General features: G+C 48.4%; 1 protein-coding gene across 8 annotated transcripts in view; it reads right to left on the bottom strand.

Moving 5' to 3' along the window:
- Positions 1 to 16,556, bottom strand: part of DUSP22 (dual specificity phosphatase 22) — a 47,582-nt gene that overhangs the window by 17,489 nt on the left and 13,537 nt on the right. For all 8 annotated transcript variants that reach the window (XM_061195659.1, XM_061195654.1, XM_061195656.1 and 5 more), the window contains one exon: positions 14,156 to 14,238. In XM_061195659.1, coding sequence (XP_061051642.1) covers positions 14,156 to 14,238 — 83 coding nt within the window. The remainder of the gene's footprint in view (positions 1 to 14,155; positions 14,239 to 16,556) is intronic.

Raw genomic sequence — 16,556 nt, 5'->3', positions numbered from 1 at the left:
GCTAGTTTCACCACATTGCCAAAAAACTCTGAGTCCAGAAAAGAAACATAAAATTAAAGAGAATTAAATTTGGCGACTTCCCTGGTGGCACAATGGTTAAGAATCCGCCTGCCAATGCAGGGGACATGGGTTCGAGCCCTGTTCTGGGAAGATCCCACATGCTGCAGAGCAACTAAGCCCGTGCGCCACAACTACTGAGCCCGCACTCTAGAGCCCGCGAGCCACAACTACTGAGCCCACGCGCTGCAACTACTGAGACCATGTGCTGCAAACACTGAAGCCCGCGCACCTAGAGCCTGTTCTCTGCAACAAGAGAAGCCATTGCAATGCGAAGCCCGTGCACGGCAACGAAGAGTAGCCCCTGCTCGCCACAACTAGAGAAAGCCTGCGCAAAGCAATGAAGACCCAGTACAGCCAAAAATAAAAAATAAATAAATAAACAGAACTGGAAATACAGTGTTGAAAAAAAAAAAAAGAATTAAATTTGAACTGTCTCACACCTGATCAGAAGCAGGGCCACAGCTTATATACTAATTTTTAAAAAGTCTCTCTCACTTGAGACAATCACTCTCTCCACTTTTTCGGCGTGGTAAAATATACATAACATAGAATTAACCATTTTAACCATTTTAAGTATACAGTTCACAGGCATTAAATGCATTCACATTCACATCCCTGCCACCCGTCTTCAGAACCTTTTCATCTTCCCAAATGGAAACTCGGTCCCCATTAAACACTAGCTCCCACCCCTCCCCAGCCCCTGGGAGTCTTCTACTTTCTGTCTCTATGAATTTGACAACTTCTGCGCTTTTATATAAACCTAAAGGTAGGTAAACTCTGAAAAAATTAGTCTGGCCACACTCTTAAAGGTCACATACCCAACAGATGGCAACTGCTGACTTGAAATTGCTTTTGGACAAACATACCAGGTTTGACAGCCTCACTGTCTGTTTCCAGGGCCCCTCCTGGCAGAGTCTCAGTGCAGAGAAAGCCCATGAAGATGCCCAAATCGTTCATGTACGTGGAAGCCAAGCCCAGTTCCTGGCACATACATTTTTTTGTTTTTTAATTTTTTTTAAAATTTTTCATTTTTTTAATGCTATTCTTGTCTGCTTACATTCTTTTTATGTATGTATGTATGTATGGCTGTGTTGGGTCTTCGTTTCTGTGCGAGGGCTTTCTCTAGTTGTGGCAAGTGGGGGCCACTCTTCATCGCGGTGCGCGGGCCTCTCACTATCGTGGCCTCTCATTGCCAAGCACAGGCTCCAGACGCGCAGGCTCAGTAACGGGCCGAGTTGCTCCGCGGCATGTGGGATCTTCCCAGACCAGGGCTCGAACCCGTGTCCCCTGCATTGGCAGGCAGATTCTCAACCACTGCGCCACCAGGGAAGCCCTGGCACATACATTTTGATTAGTATTTTTCCTCGATTTAAGAATTTTCACCCAGCCAATAACATTTTAAAGGGAAAAAGTACAGTACAAAATTATATCCATAAAGAGATTACATCTGGAAAATCTGATGAACGTCTGTGGACTAAGAACTGGAAATCAGCATAAAACACCAAACAGGGAAGGTCCAGAGGGTGAGGTTCCCGCCATCTCTCTTTTTGGTTGTTTATACCACAGCAAAAATCTCAAAGAAACTACTGTGGAAAATCACCCCAGAAGCTAAATGTGGCTCTTTAGTTGTGCCACATAATACACGTCTTAAATCCAGGTTCTAAACCGAAGATGCATTTTCTTAACGTCCCCATTTGCCACTGATTCTTCCTGCATCAGCTAAATTTAGGAAACACCACCACAAATAACAACTTCCAAGAACTCTGTGGTGCTTGGTGGGGAGGGGAGGGGTGGGAAGGTCAGAGTGGAGAGACAAGATTTAGCCCTCAGTTTGATTTTGTGAGAAAAAATGCAAATGAGAACCCTCCAGCACCTGCTGGCTTCTTTCAGGTTAGTCAAAAAACGACATACATTTGACTCGTCAGGTCAACAGGTGGAGAACCCAAAGGCTTATTTTTGCTCAAACTCCTTTTGCTAACGCGGGCACAGTCCGCTGGAGTCCCTCAGGCTGCGAGGGTGGGCGATGGGGAGGTCACGCCAGCCTACCACCCAACCCTCTTCCGTGATCTGGGTTCTGTCTGAGGACCTGCTGGTGCGCCCGACGTGACTCGTGAAAACAGGGCAGTTTCGGCAAAATCTCTCCAAATCGAGCAATGCTACAGTGTAACCTAACGGGCATTAATGCTACACGACCACGTTGAAAGTCACCGTGAATGAAACACTCCTCAGGAGTGATCGGCAGTGGACCAAGTTTGCCTGTAAAAGACACAAAGGTGGATTTTTATCTGATCATGTGTCTCGGCTGGTGAAACACCCCGTCTGCAAAGTAAAAAGACCCCCTCCCAAGCTCTGTGGCTCTGTTACGACCCCCCTTCCTCCAGCTCACCAAGCCCGGGAGCCTGCTGCCTGAGCCCCCCAGGCGTCCTGCACTTTCCTGCCCACCCCTCCCCAGGCTCCTGTGGGTCCTTCTCTCCATCAGGAGTCCTGGGGGGCACTTCCTCAGAGAGCACCCCCGTCCCAGGCTGACTCCAGTGATTTCTCTAACTGCCCCCCAGCACCCAACGGGCCGCACAGGGTGCCGGGGCCCCAGCACAAAGGACAGTAATTGATTTGAGGGTCAGTCTCTCCCTTAGACCCCAAGGGTGCCGGGGCCCCAGCACAGAGGACGGTAATTGACTTGAGGGTCAGTCTCTCCCTTAGACCCCAAGGGTGCCGGGGCCCCAGCAGAGAGGACGATAATTGATTTGAGGGTATCTCCCTTAGACCCCAGTTTCCTTCAGTGCCTGGGTCCCATCTCACTCATCTTTCTTGCAGCACCCTAGCACCTCTCTCTCCAGAGATCATCAACACATGGTCACTAAGTGAAGGAAGGGAGATCCACTTTTAGAATCTTAAATTCCAATGTGCCCTGAGAGTCCCGTTTCCAGGGGGGCCAGAGGTCCCTAGAGTTGGCAGGAAGCACCACCCAGGGCAGGCAGGCAGGCCAAGCCGTCTTAAAGGGCGATGTCTCCATCTGCAGGGTCCTATGAGCTCTAAATCTCAGCAGGATGCTGTGGCCGGTCTCACTAACAATGAAAAACTATTACCAAGGTGGAGGCTGGCCAGATGCTCCAAAATTTCCAGGAGTGCATTAAACTGGGGACTCAGTGGCCCCAAGTTTCAGACCCAACACAGGCCCCTGGAAGCCGCTGGCTCAGTCCCTGAGGTGCACCCGAGCTACGCTCCCTGCCACCTGGCCACCAAGACCAGAGGTGACAAACAGGCCCGTGTGTGTCGGGACACAGCCCGCCTGTTCATCTGCGTGTGGCCTGCAGCTTCTCTCACGACACGGGTGGGAGGGGGCGGCAGAGTGCTGCCCGGAAACCTCAGGGCCCTAGAGCCAAATGTATTCATCATCTGGCCCTTGACAGAAGGTGTGCTGAGCCCTGGTCGGACAGGGACGCTTCCCAAGGTCACTGTGACAACTTGGAGCTCATTCGGTAAATCACACATCGCATTTCTCTTCCACACGTGGGATATGAGGAGACAGCCTTGGGATTGCCTGATTCTAAACCATCACTTGTGCTCGGCTCTCTTCCTCACTCTGAAGAGAGGCACAGAGGAATTTCTCTCCAACACAGGACTTTTTTAAAAAAGGAGATTTGATTCCACCTGTGAAGCACTGAGCGGTTGGAGGTGCTAACAAAGAACAAGGCGCGTGCTGTCACCAGCACAGACCAGGCTGCAGAGGTGTCGCCTGGGGGTTTGGAGGGCCGGGCTCACACGTGGGTGCGCTGCCGGCTGGCCTCGCCTGTGCAGGAGGGTGGCCAGCCCCTCCTCTGCAAGGAGCTCAGCATTTGGAACGTTGTCTGTGGTCCCTCTTGCAGGCGGCCAAGCAAATGAGTCCAGACTCCCTCCCTCCCAATGGGACGAGACCTTCCCGCAGGCGAGTGGCCAACGCCGCAGATTCCACTGGGGCGCGATCCTCGGCACTTCAGGAGCTTTTTCTAAGCAGCATTCAAGGTCCCTCGGGCCTAACATCACGTCCTCCAAGTGGGGTCAGACCCCAGAAATGGTGTGTCTTGAGAATGAAGCAAACACTGACCCAGAGCAGGGCACTGCCCTGCGAGCTGGCCAGTCCTGCGTGGGGGGGTCAGGGTAAGGGCACACAGAGGTGGGATGCGGTAGAGGCCAGCGCGTGCGTCCGTGACTCCCGCTTCTCCAGGGCGTGAGGAAGGGCGCGCTCTCCAAGGCAGGTACGTGTGGACGGCCAGATTGCACTGGATCTCCCTGGCGCGTGGGTCACCGACATACCACAGTGCGGGGGTCCAACCCCCAACACTACAGGGGAGGGGCGCCTTCCTTGAAGGGCATCACTTCACCAAGCCCTCCCTCCCCGACGGCTGCCGCTGAAAGCAAGCTGACGGGCTATTTTTATTTTGACAGCTGCATCCTCTCGCAGTGGGCACAGAGGGGAGAACTGTGTGGGGAGGCCAGAGGTCCCTCCTGGGGGTGGGCAGGACGTCAAGACAACTGGTTGAAACCACTGGTCTTGACGCCACTGCAAGTGCAGGGCTGGCAGCAGGAGAGGGTCCCAGCGGAAAAGTGGGGAAGTGTCAGGTTACAGGAACACGGGAGGGGGCGTGGGAGAAAGGCAAACACTTGGGAAGGTCGTTCTCCCTTCGTTCGCCATGAGTCGGGGTGTTCCAGGAGGCCGTTTGAATTCAGTCCCTTTGGGTTGATCTGGGGATCTGGGAGTGTCTTCCACTTGGATTCCGTGGGGCTGGTCTGGTTAAACAGGTAAATTCAGGTTGGACCAGCTCCACCGTCGCTAGGCCCTGATGACTCTGAAGGCCAGTACAGTCAGCAATGACCTCTGAACTACTCTGGTTAGGAACAGTTTCCAGGACCGGAACGCTCAAGCCGAAGTCCAGGCTCCACTCTGTTGTCTGAGACGCCTCAGGTGATCACACAGTCAGGGCAGCGTCCCTCTGCAGCCACTGGGACAAGGCAGGGTGGCCTCTCCTTTCTCTGGCTCTGGCAGTAGTTCTATGGATGATCTTCCTTTAGTTGGGACAAAGCCTGGGAAGCAACCAAGCCTGTCCACAGTTGGCCCTCAAGAGGAGGAGGATCCCACTCAGAATCCAGAGGCACCCGTGTCCTCTCCGGCAGCCAGCCTCCACCCTCACCGCGGAGTCAGTGATTTTCCCTTAGAAGAGAGAGCAGAGCTGGCTGCAGACGCCCCGCTCAGTTATGAATGCTGAAACCACACCTGTGCTCCTCGTGGTGATAACTGAGGGGAGAGAAATAATTTCTCACTCCAGACCTGGGGCCTCCGCCAGTCTCTGCCCCGGCACACACGCAAACGTCCCGCAACATCCCAGGAGTCAGAGCACAGAGATGGGAAGGCAGGACCTCGGCTGCAGTGAGGCGATGACACCACCTGGTACCGCTGCTTCACCCCCAGCTTCTGGAGTCAGGTTGGGCCACTTCCCTTGCAGGTGTGGCAGGCACAGGGCCCACTGGTAGTGCCTACCTGGTAATGAATTATAGGAGCACCTGAAAATGGCAAAGCTGCTTAGGGTTTTATAAGGTGCCCACAAGAATTCTATTTTGTCTGATAAAGCTATTACTATGCCACCTTTCTTTTGGTTCATGTTTGCTGTAGACCCGTTTCCCATCCTTTGATTTCTAACCTTGCTGTGTCACTTTGTGGAGATGACTCCTCTACTTTCCGGTGTCCCAGTTCAGCCCTCACGATTTCTGACCAGGGTTACCGTAATAGCTTCCCAGCAGTTTCTTTGGTATCTGTCTCCCTCACTCCATCCCATCCCCTAGTCAACATCTTGGAAAAGAAATGTGAATGTGTCACCTGACTTTGTTCATAAATCTTTGCTGAGTCTCTGCTTCGCACAAGACGAAGCTCAGACTCCTCAGCTTGACGAACAAAACCTTTCCTAATCTTCCCCACGCCTCTTCCTCCAGCCTGGCTCCTGGCATTCCTGCCCTGCTGAGCCCTGTGCTTTGCACACCTGGTGCCCTGCACACACGCCCTCACCCAGAGTCCATCCCCCACTCCAACTGCCCCTCCTCACCACCACTACCCAGCAGACCCTCTTATCCTGTGGGGTCACTCCACACTGCCAGCTCTGTGGCGAGGCCTGGCTGACCCAGCGGGGATGGTGCCCCAGGCCCCTCAGCTCTGTCGTGCATCCGCAACTCCACACCGTTTAAGGATTTCCGTGCCTGTCTCTTCGTAGTGCTGGGCCACAGCTTACTTCTCTTTGCATTTTATCCCCCATCCCTGCTACAAGGTAGGTACTCAATTAAAATTTGCTGAATCTGAAGGAATAACTCCCAATTTAGCCAAAAGGAGAACTGAAGATGGCACCACCCTCACCCCACCATGCTGACCACCCTCTCCACTCTGTAACCAGACGACATCCACACGTGTCCTTATTTCCCCCTTCCTGACCAGCCCGGAAGGGCTGGTCCTACTTGAGACACACCTCCCCACTGAACTGGACATACCAGTCCTGCAAGGCTGCCTCAACACTCCTCTTCACAAAGTCTTCCCCAACCCCCGTCCATGGGCATGAGGATGTCGTATAAACAGACCAACTACCATCCAGCACTTACGGGCAACCCTGCTGCAGTGCGTCCGTGCGTACTGCCATTCCAGCTGGAGCAGAGGGGAGAGACCACGTGTCACACGCTTCTCCTGAGACCTTGGTTTAGAAATCCTGGCAGATCCTGCCACTAGCATATTCCCCGCTGAGGACTGGGAGGGGTCTGAGCTAGGAGTGCCCGCTCCAGAAGCAGCGCTTGGCACTCATGCTCAGGACGTGATCGCACGGGGGAGTCTGCAGAAGAGAGAGGAGACGGAAGCTCAGCAGGAGATGCTCAAGAAACTGGGACTTGACTGAGAGGAAAAGTCTAGAAGAAGAGTGTTTTGCAAAAGTCTTCAGTTACGTGGATCCTGGTCAGTAAGTGTGAGAACTAGACAGAACGCCCACAGCTGAAGTGCCAGGAGCTCCAGGGAGCCGGGCAAAGGGAAGTTAACACATCTCCTTCACTTAAGAGACGAGAAGCACTGCTTTCCTGCCTGGAACCAACGCAGGCCTCGGCAATTTCAGCCCCTCTGGCTCATCTGCGCTGGAATTCTGGCTTCAGAATTCCATTTGTCACAGAAGGTCTGCAGCCAGGGGAGCCGCCTTCTTTGCACTTGACAGCCCACACATGGGGAACTCAGACACAGCTGGATTCAAGAAAGAGCGATTACTAGACAGTTTTCGATACCTAGCATAATCATTTCTATTTGAGTCATTTCTATTTAAGTCTGGGGTTGGCTTCAAACAAATTTACCTCAACACATGAAAGCTGCAAACTTTTGGCACAGGAGGTGCCACTGATACTCAAAGACTTCACCGGAGAGATGGAAACAACTGTCAACCTGAGAACGATCCCAGGTCGAACAACAATTTGCTTTCAAAGGCCCTGGACCTCATCAGCAATTATGATAGTGTGGTGGTTTTTGTAATGCCAGTAAAGTAACAGAACTCATCCACACCGACCAATCCGACCAGGAAACCCTGCCCAGTGCTTCAAGCTGTATCACTAGGGGATCTGTGAATCCTAAAAAGGACATAAACTCATTTAACTAAAACATTCAATTAGAAGTACAACATAACTGATATTGAAAATAAAATGTATATAGTTGAAAGGTGTGTCATGGGCTTTCTTCTCCCTTTGAAGATAAAGATGACTAAAAGAGATACTTTGTATCCACTGACCGAGGATGACAAGCATGCAGTGTGTCTGAGGTCAAACATTCACATGTGAATCCATGGGAAACATTGTTACCAAACACAGAACCCATTCCAGCCAAGCCTGGACATCCAAATGCAATCTACCTGTCACTACTCCAGACACCAAGTGTGGCCACCTGCTTCCCTTCCTTCCCTACCTCTCTTCCTTCAAAATGATACTATGAAGATACTCCCATTGTAGAAAATAAATAGAGAAAAAAGTGAAACTCATCCTTTCCACCCTCTTCTCCTACCCTACTGCTCTTTACCATTCCTAGGAGTCTGATATGGTCCTTTCAAACTCTTATCTGTGCATTTACACACTTATTTATGTACATATAGGAATACATTATTGATATGCAATTTTACACAAATGGGATCACATTGTGTATATTATTCTACAACTTGCTTCTTTTGCTTAGCAATTAACCTTTTCCTGTGCACACATGTAAGCCTTCCTCTTCTTTTTGAATTGCTGCAGAGTATTTCTTTCATACAGATGTATCACAGCTGACAGGTACCCTTCTGCTGAATACGTGGGCTGGCTCCAATTTTTTGCATTACAAACAGAGCTGCAGTGAACCTCCCTGCCTACACCTGTGTGTACAGGACAAGGCATGTGGATTTCAGCAATTCTCTTCCCCGTGCCAGGGGAAATGTGGTCAATAGCCCCTGTGACTTGAAGGTCATGGACAGGAGGGGCCTCAGAGTCCTAAGAGCTGAGCTGACATGGTCACCAGGTAGGCAGAAAGGCAGAGCTGGGTCTGCCTACGAAGCCTCCAGAGGAGGACAAGGTAACCAAGGTCTCCCTAATGAGTCAGAACATGGCCCCGGTGCCTGGAAAGTCCTCCCAGCCTTTCATGATCCGGCCACAAGCTCCCGAGATCCGAGAAGATGTCTCAGCCAACCCTCCCGACCTCGAGCTGCCTTGGCTGCGGCCAGTCTTCTTTTAATTGTTCGTCCACCGTCCGTGTCTTAGACTGTGCTTTCCTTGTAGGACCAGGCTTCCAACGCAGACCAAAGGTAGCTGAAGCACCGCTGAGAGGTCAGCCAGAGAGTCACAGAAGAGTCACGTGGTTGCAGGAACTTAGCAAGAGGGAATTCTGAACTGGAGGCCACTCCAGCTGTGCATGGCAGAACATCTGCACCTGCCCAGGCTTCCTGACAGCGGGGGGCGGGCAGTGAGGCTGCGCTGCATTAACGGACCTCTGGCCTCACAGATCACTGGTGGTCAGTATACCATTCTTGACAATGCTCTTCTTTCACACCCTGAAGTCAGCCACAAACGACCGAAGACACGGCTTCTCACCTGGGAGTGGAGCTTAAATGCACTCGGCTCTGAGTCTGTCAGCAAGCATCTGCAGAACCAGATCCAGGCTGAGTGCTGGGGAGACCGAGAAATCCAACGCGGCAGAAATCACTGCCCACAGTGGCCTAAGCCCAGCTGAGGAGCCGGGACGGAGATGCTGAGGAGCTAGGCCATCAGACAGAGGTCAGACAGCCATGTGATGACCTGCAGGGTCTGTCACGGGGCACGCACAATTCAGGACCCAGCAAAGAGTGCAAACTACAAGTATTCTAGGAAAAAGGGAAGAATTCCTGAGGTTGGAGGTCACTGGGAGTGTCCTTCTCAGAAAAGGAGCTGGGCCAAGGTCTGAGGGAGGGTAGGACTTGGGTGGGCAAAAGAAGGGTGGAAGAAAGAAGTGGACACAGAAGCATAGTTTCTTCAACTTCAAATGCCATTTCACACCTTGGATTGGGTTTGTTTTACATTTAGGAAGCCAACAAAAATTTTGAGGGTGAGAAACGGGGTGGGTCACCAGACAGAAATGCAGCAGGGGAACGAGGTCCCTACAGGAGCCCCTCAGGCTCTCAGCGCCACTGTCCAAGCAGACTGGGCATCTCTTGGAGATACACACCTATATGTACAGACACATAAATAACAGTAAGTATCAGAACCAGGAGAAGTGGCCAACTACAAACAAAACTAACAACATTAAATTGTGAGTCTGGATACCTCAAGAAAATGTCTTTTGTGTTAAAGGAAATGTAAAACAGAATCACCAGGAATAAATGCTGGCCTATGAAAACATCCTATTCTTGAAAACAAAAACAAAAACAAACGCTTAAATGGTTCAAAATATGAAAGTCACAACTTAAAATGGGAAGAATATCCAAGCTGAACTCAAGCTCAAAAAATCTATCTGGCATGCATGCAATGCCCTGATTTGAATATATGTATATAAACTATTTTTTTTCTATTTAATCCTAAAATATAAATCATTTAAAAATTAAATTGTTTCTGTTAGTAGCCCAGTGAAGGAATGAGAATACTTTTTAAAGCATTTTTGTTAATAGTGAAAAATAGTTGTTTCCTGCAGGTGCTCTGGTTAAATACCCAACATGAAAAATGAAACAAACTCTGAAATTTTTACATTAGAAAGACAGACTTCTGGTTCTTTTTTCAGAGGAAGGGAGAAACCTTTCATTGCTCAATATTACTTCCTCAGCACCTACAAACAACACGGGGCTTCTGATTTGAAAAAGCACTGTCTTTGTGACAGGAGTTTTCACCATCCCTCAAATCTGGAGCAACCCGTAGGCGCTGAAAACACAGCTCACAAACCAGGAAACACTTTCAGCAAAGGCAGGCCACTGCCCCACCCAGTCTTCAATGTGGAATTGGAGGAAGGGATTTTTCCCCCTTAAATGTCATAATTACAGATTTCGGCTTAATTCCTACCTGAAATTCATCTACATGGCAATGATTTCTCCCCCGGCTCTGCCGTTTGCTAGCAGGTGACGTGAGCAGGCCTCCAGGTCTGGTTATGCTATGAAGGAACCAGGACGCTGCTATCCTCCAGGCTGGGTCCCCAGGGCCCATGGGGGATGAGCAGGACCGATGTGGTTCCGTGGAGTCAGGGCCCCACCCGAAGGCATATCCTGGCACTCTACCAGCCAGAACGGTACCAACCAGATTTTCTAAATCCCCAGTTGTCTCCAAAGGCCCAGCCAAAAGCCTAGCACCGCAAATGCCTCCAGACTGACGTGGTAAAGGAGGAACCTTGTTCTCTGAGTGGTTCCTGCCTTGAGCCTGACGGTAGTTATTAGTAATATGTATAAAACAGTTACCGTGTGTATTTTGTTTATCTGCTGAGGGCTTCACCGTGGCAGACACTGGCATTCACTTTACCTCTAGCACCTGCCCCAGGCCCCGCACGTAGCAGGAGCTCGACAGCAAACCAGCCACTCCCGGCCTTCAAACGGAAGAATTGTCTGGACAGGGGACTCGACAGTGTGAGGAAGGCATTCACAGAAAATAAGACAAAACAAAAATACTGCTAATTAAAAGTAAAGAAGAGCAAAACTCTGTGCTGGTGATGGTTTGGGGAAATAGGTATTTTGATACACTGCCAGTGAGGGTACAAATGGTACCACCTTTCCAAAGCTGATGTGTCAATGTCTACTAATACTGCTAGCAAAGTCAGAAGCATCAGTCATGCTAGAAGAGGACCAAGGCAGTGAAGCATTCTGGGAAAATCTCTGGCCTGGGAGAGAAGATCCAGGTTCCGTCAAGCTACCTACAACAGCTGTGGGATCGTGAGAGTCCCTTCCTGCCTCTGAACTTCAACGTCCTGTCCACAGTGATGGGTCCGGTAGGTGATCTCTAGGACCCTGCTCAGCTGGGATTTCTACGTCAAACAAAGAGCAGTAGGCATAAAAATGGAGCCAGAGCTCCTCAAAATCTCAGATATTAGTTTAGAGCTGACTCAGTGAGCATGAGGTTCCTAAGTTTCTGCCAAGTCTCTAAGACTCTTTATTCTGGAAGATCTAACCCTCAGATACTCTTCTGAAGAGACAGTAATTGGAGCCTTGGACCTCTTTCCCTCCACTGACCACCTCGCCGCAGCATTCAGAGGATAAGCAAACCTGATCTCATCCACCGGAGAAGCACCTACAGTGTCGTGCAGGGCAGCAAAGCTCACAGAACTCCTGCACGGATGTGACAGGACTGAAACCTTTCCATTTTAGATAGTAACTACCTCCCCACTTCCAGCCCAGCCCAGCCCAGCCCAGCCCAGGGCTGCCCAGAGAAAGTTAGGGTCTGTTCTATGAACATGCATGGCTTTGAAGATCTCAGAAAGGGCATGAGGTGCCAGCTCCCTCCTCTCCTATCCCTCATCTCTCCACCCTTTATCAGGGCCCTGAAACCATCTGCCCTCTCACCTCATCCCTGCCCTACTTCCATCCAAGGATCAGGGCCAGCAAAACATGGAGCTGCTGAAACATAAAATCTATCCATTAATTCCCTACTGACTCCAAACAAGTAATTTCCCTGACTCATCTCAGGCTGGGTGAAATTATGGCTTCTGGAACTGAGTTTGAAATTTAAGAGAGACAACTGCTCTTATGCATCAGGCAGAGGGCTAAACAAAGGTCCAGAGCTTCTGGGACCCTGGCGAACTTCCTCGATCCCAATCACTTAAGGCAAGCATGCCCGATCAAATAACTTCTGATGCCTCAGTTTTCCCCACTTGTGCAATCAGAGAATCTATTGTTTTAATCTTTAAACTAAGAATATATTCATGAATTACTTGTGAAGTTAAAAATGAATAAAGTAAGAGGGGCAACGTTAAAGTATGTCATGCTATAAAACGAAGGTCTAACCCTTAATAAAATGAGATCACAGGAAAGTACTTACTATCAAGAGAGGTAATAAAAGCACCCAAAGGCTGAAACAGGATGTTGCCAAATAAAAGCAGTCCCGTGGGGAAAAGGCAGTAGATCTGGTACCTGGAGGCTCGGACCTCTTTCCCTCCACTGACCACATCACCCCAGGGTTCAGAGGATAAGCAAACCTGATCTCATCCATCAGAGAAGCACCTACAGTGTCGGGCAGGGCAGCAAGGCTCACAGAACTCCCGCATGGAGGAAGTTCTGTGAGCTTGAAGACCTGGTATCTGGACGGAAGCCACAGTGTGGACGGATTTCGGGGCCGCGTTCCTACCTCACAACGTGTTGTGCCGAACAGGGCACAAGGTTGCGAGGCAGCCTAGAGGGTGAGGGTGGGGAGGACATCTATGCAATTTATTAAAATAAAGGAAACCTCAAGCCTCATCTTGTGATTTAAGAGGAAGTAAATCATGACCAGTTTACGTTTAACTTATCATCTAGGCCATAGCTTGGCTATATGTTTAATATAAACTATTGTTGATGTATGAAAAATGGAGTAGCTATTTTCAAGGGAAATGTTAGGGTCCAGAAAAATGACGTTTTGTTGTTGTTGTTTCCAATAAAATCATGCTGCAGCACAAATTATAGCACCTTAACAAAACCCATGAGCTAAAACAACAAAGGGAAGTGCAAGGTCAAAAATCTGGAGAAAGGAACAGAGGTTTGTTCACATCCCACCGTCCTCTGTATGGTGATGTCAGCAGAATCACTTATTACTCTATATCCTCATTTATTTGAAACTGACTGAAATCTGGCAGCTCTAATGGCCAAGTAAAATAGATAAATTTGAAATAAAAATATATTACCTACTCTTGTATAATATGAATTTAAGTGTAAACTGATTGAACTGGGATTATTTCTTTCAGAACAAGCCACGCCTCCCTCTCCAACACCCAACCCTAAAATAGAAAAACATATTCATCACAACCACACTCGCATTATTTTCTAAAAAGAGGTAGTTTGGGCTCTGTCAAGGCTAATAAACAGAAATATATTTTGCTCCCAGTCAACAGCTCAAACCGTCCATTAGTGTAAAATTGAAGATGCTTTTGGAATTAGTGTAGAGGCAGACACACCCTGTTTACTCTAAAACCTAAAACACAACAGCAGCTTCTGCACTGACAGTCTGCACAGAGCAGCCCCGGAAAATCTCCAGGGACAATTTATCCTCCATTGTCTTTTTTTCCTAGGAAATAATTGAGCTTAAATGGAAAAAATCAGGAAATGAGCAGCCTGAATTCTTCTGGATTCTAAAACGGGAGATAATTTTGAAAGGAATTAAAATAGGTTTTAAATGTCCTTAAAATCCAAAGGGAAAGGCAGCATCAGCTTGTTCTTCGGCATTTGGCCAAGAAAGCCAAGCTAGCAACGTAACAGGAGGACAGTCAGAAAACGAAGGCGTCCTCCCGCCATGCCACGGACCAGGCACAGGCACAGACATGGCCTGAGCACAAGACTAACACAGCCAGCGACACAGGAGCACACTGGTGCTGGACAGAACACGGCTGCTTCGTCAGTGGCCCCGGGACCCAGGAGCACAGTGCAAACCCGCGTGCAGCTCGGCTCTCTCTTACCTCCAGTGTTGGCCGGGCGCTGTCGTGCACAGACAGAATGTGTGTCACCTTGTTCTTGCTCAATTGCTCTGCATCTCTGGCATCTGTCATAGAAGAAAGAGGAGGACATTTTAATATTTTCTGCAGGTGAAGTACTCCTTAAGTTTAGCCAGCAAAAAAATCACAAAATGACTTGCATATTTCTCTCTTAAAAATTCATAACTGACTAGACCAGAATAATCTAGACTTAGGGAATCTAGGATTATTGCTTTTAGGTATTCTGCAGATAACTAAGTTTATTTCTGATTGGCACATCTTTTGTTAAAAAGTAGTCATATAAAACATGAAATGTATTTAGATTAATAAGCATTATAATCTGAGTGTTACTGTTTAAAGAAAGTCACTTTGTATTTGACACTTGTTAAGTTGTAGACCCTTAGGTTAGTCTTTCACATGAAACATGTAATAGGAAAGATGTTTCAAATATTTTTTAACTACCTCTTAATGATTAGTAATCTAAGTTAAAATTAAATACAAAAAAGCAACTTACTATATAAGATATAGGAATCTGCCAGACTAACCAACCCTAATGTCAAACAGCAGGGAATGGCTCCAGATGCAGATAAGACCGTGGATTATAACATCTACATTCACTTTATGGCAAAACTAAAAATGGAACATTTTCTGGAAATTCCAAACAAAATAGTCCATAAGTTATAAGTTGGCTATTAAATTATCTGCATATGAAACTAAGGAGACACCAAAATTACATTCCCTTCCAGTGATCATACCTGTAGAAGAAAGTCGGAATAAATACCCTCAAGTTGGAACTTCTGCTAATCTACAAAACAGGGTCCAGCAAGAATCAAGGAGGTCCGCTCCCCCTATGCCCCTGTTCTGGCCTGGGGCAAGCCTTTTAAAGTGATACAGGGTAAAATGGACTGAAAATCAAATGTTTAATTATGATGTTTCTGGAGAATATTAATGACATGGGAAAATGCTCAGGATACGGTATTAGCGGGGGAGAGGGGGAGCAGGTACCAAATTACAAATACAATATAAACTCAATTTGTAAAAACACACAAAGACAAACACACACAGTGGGGGAAAACTGCTCTAAGGAATTAGCCCAAACGGTGATAATCTTGAAGAGATGGAATTACATACAAGTATTAAAAATTTTTTTCTTCTTTATAGTTTTTTTGTGTGTATTCAACACAGGTGGTTGTGAAAGTTTAACATGCCTATTCAGCACCTGGGTTTTTGTAGAAAGGCAGATTCCTGGGCTCCAGCTTAGTTCAAGGTCTATGGCAGGGCTGGGAACCTGCATTTCTAATAAGCCTTGGTGATTAAGCAGAAACTAAGAAACACCATTCTAAACATTCTGCAATTAGCATGTAACATTTTTAGAGTCAAGAAAATGATCTTTAAAAGTAATTTTAAAACGTTGGTTTTACTTTAAGACTCTCTTAACTGCCGCAACAGCCCCAAGCAGCCTCCGCGTCCGTCGCACAGGACCCGGCCCGGCAGACCCTCCACCAACTACCCCAAGCCGGGGCCTCAGTGAGTTTTGAATTCGGCGGGAACTGGAATTATTTAGGGTCCCGCAGGCAGGAAGACCCCACATGTTCACCAAGGTGTGGTTTTCCAGTCCCCACCGGCAGGTGCATTTTAGACGAGCAGCGAAACAAGGTCAAGCGGGAGCGCTTGGCGCCCGGACAAGGCGGGGCAGCCGAGGCGGGAGAGGCGTTCGGAGCAGCCGGGCAGGGGGAGTCTCCAGAGCAGCGCAAGGCGCTCCAGGCCAGGCTCTTCCAGATTCTGACCCCACCCAGCACTTGAATTTTAAAGACTGTTTAAATATACGCGTTTTCCTTTTTTAAAAAACAGTGTTATTGAGGTAATTCACATACCATAAAATTCACCCTTTTAAAGTGTACAATTCAATGGGTTTCAGTATATTCAGAATTGTTTAACCATCACCACAGTCTAACTTTAGAGTATTTTCATCACCCCATAAATATACTTTTGTAACACAGATTAAGAACAACAACAACAAAAAAGGTGGTTTGGGGATAAAATTATTTGTTTTTGAATACAACCACCCTTGATACCACAAGTGAGAAAACTGACTGTTGGGCCCCAAAGAAAACAGAAGTGACTTCTGGAGATGCTTCTGCCCCTTCGGCTCTGTGCTCCTTTCTATTCTCTCGCAGCCCCGTCCGCATGCACACGCCACCTTCGGATTACCCTCTCCCATAAGCACAGGCTCTGTCCGCCCATTTACGTGCATAAGCGCTCAGCCAACACTATTGGGGGATGACATGTATTCTTCAGGAGTACAAGTTATTGGTGGATGGCTGTCTAGAGCCATGGGCACCGTGGTAACGAGTGTGAATGCAGCTGGAAGGTCTGCCGGGGGGAT

Source organism: Eubalaena glacialis, chromosome 7 (assembly GCF_028564815.1).
Source record: "Eubalaena glacialis isolate mEubGla1 chromosome 7, mEubGla1.1.hap2.+ XY, whole genome shotgun sequence".
NCBI lineage: Eukaryota > Metazoa > Chordata > Mammalia > Artiodactyla > Balaenidae > Eubalaena > Eubalaena glacialis.
The sequence above is the reverse complement of the archived record's forward strand: the minus strand, read 5'-3'. Positions and strand labels throughout refer to the sequence as shown.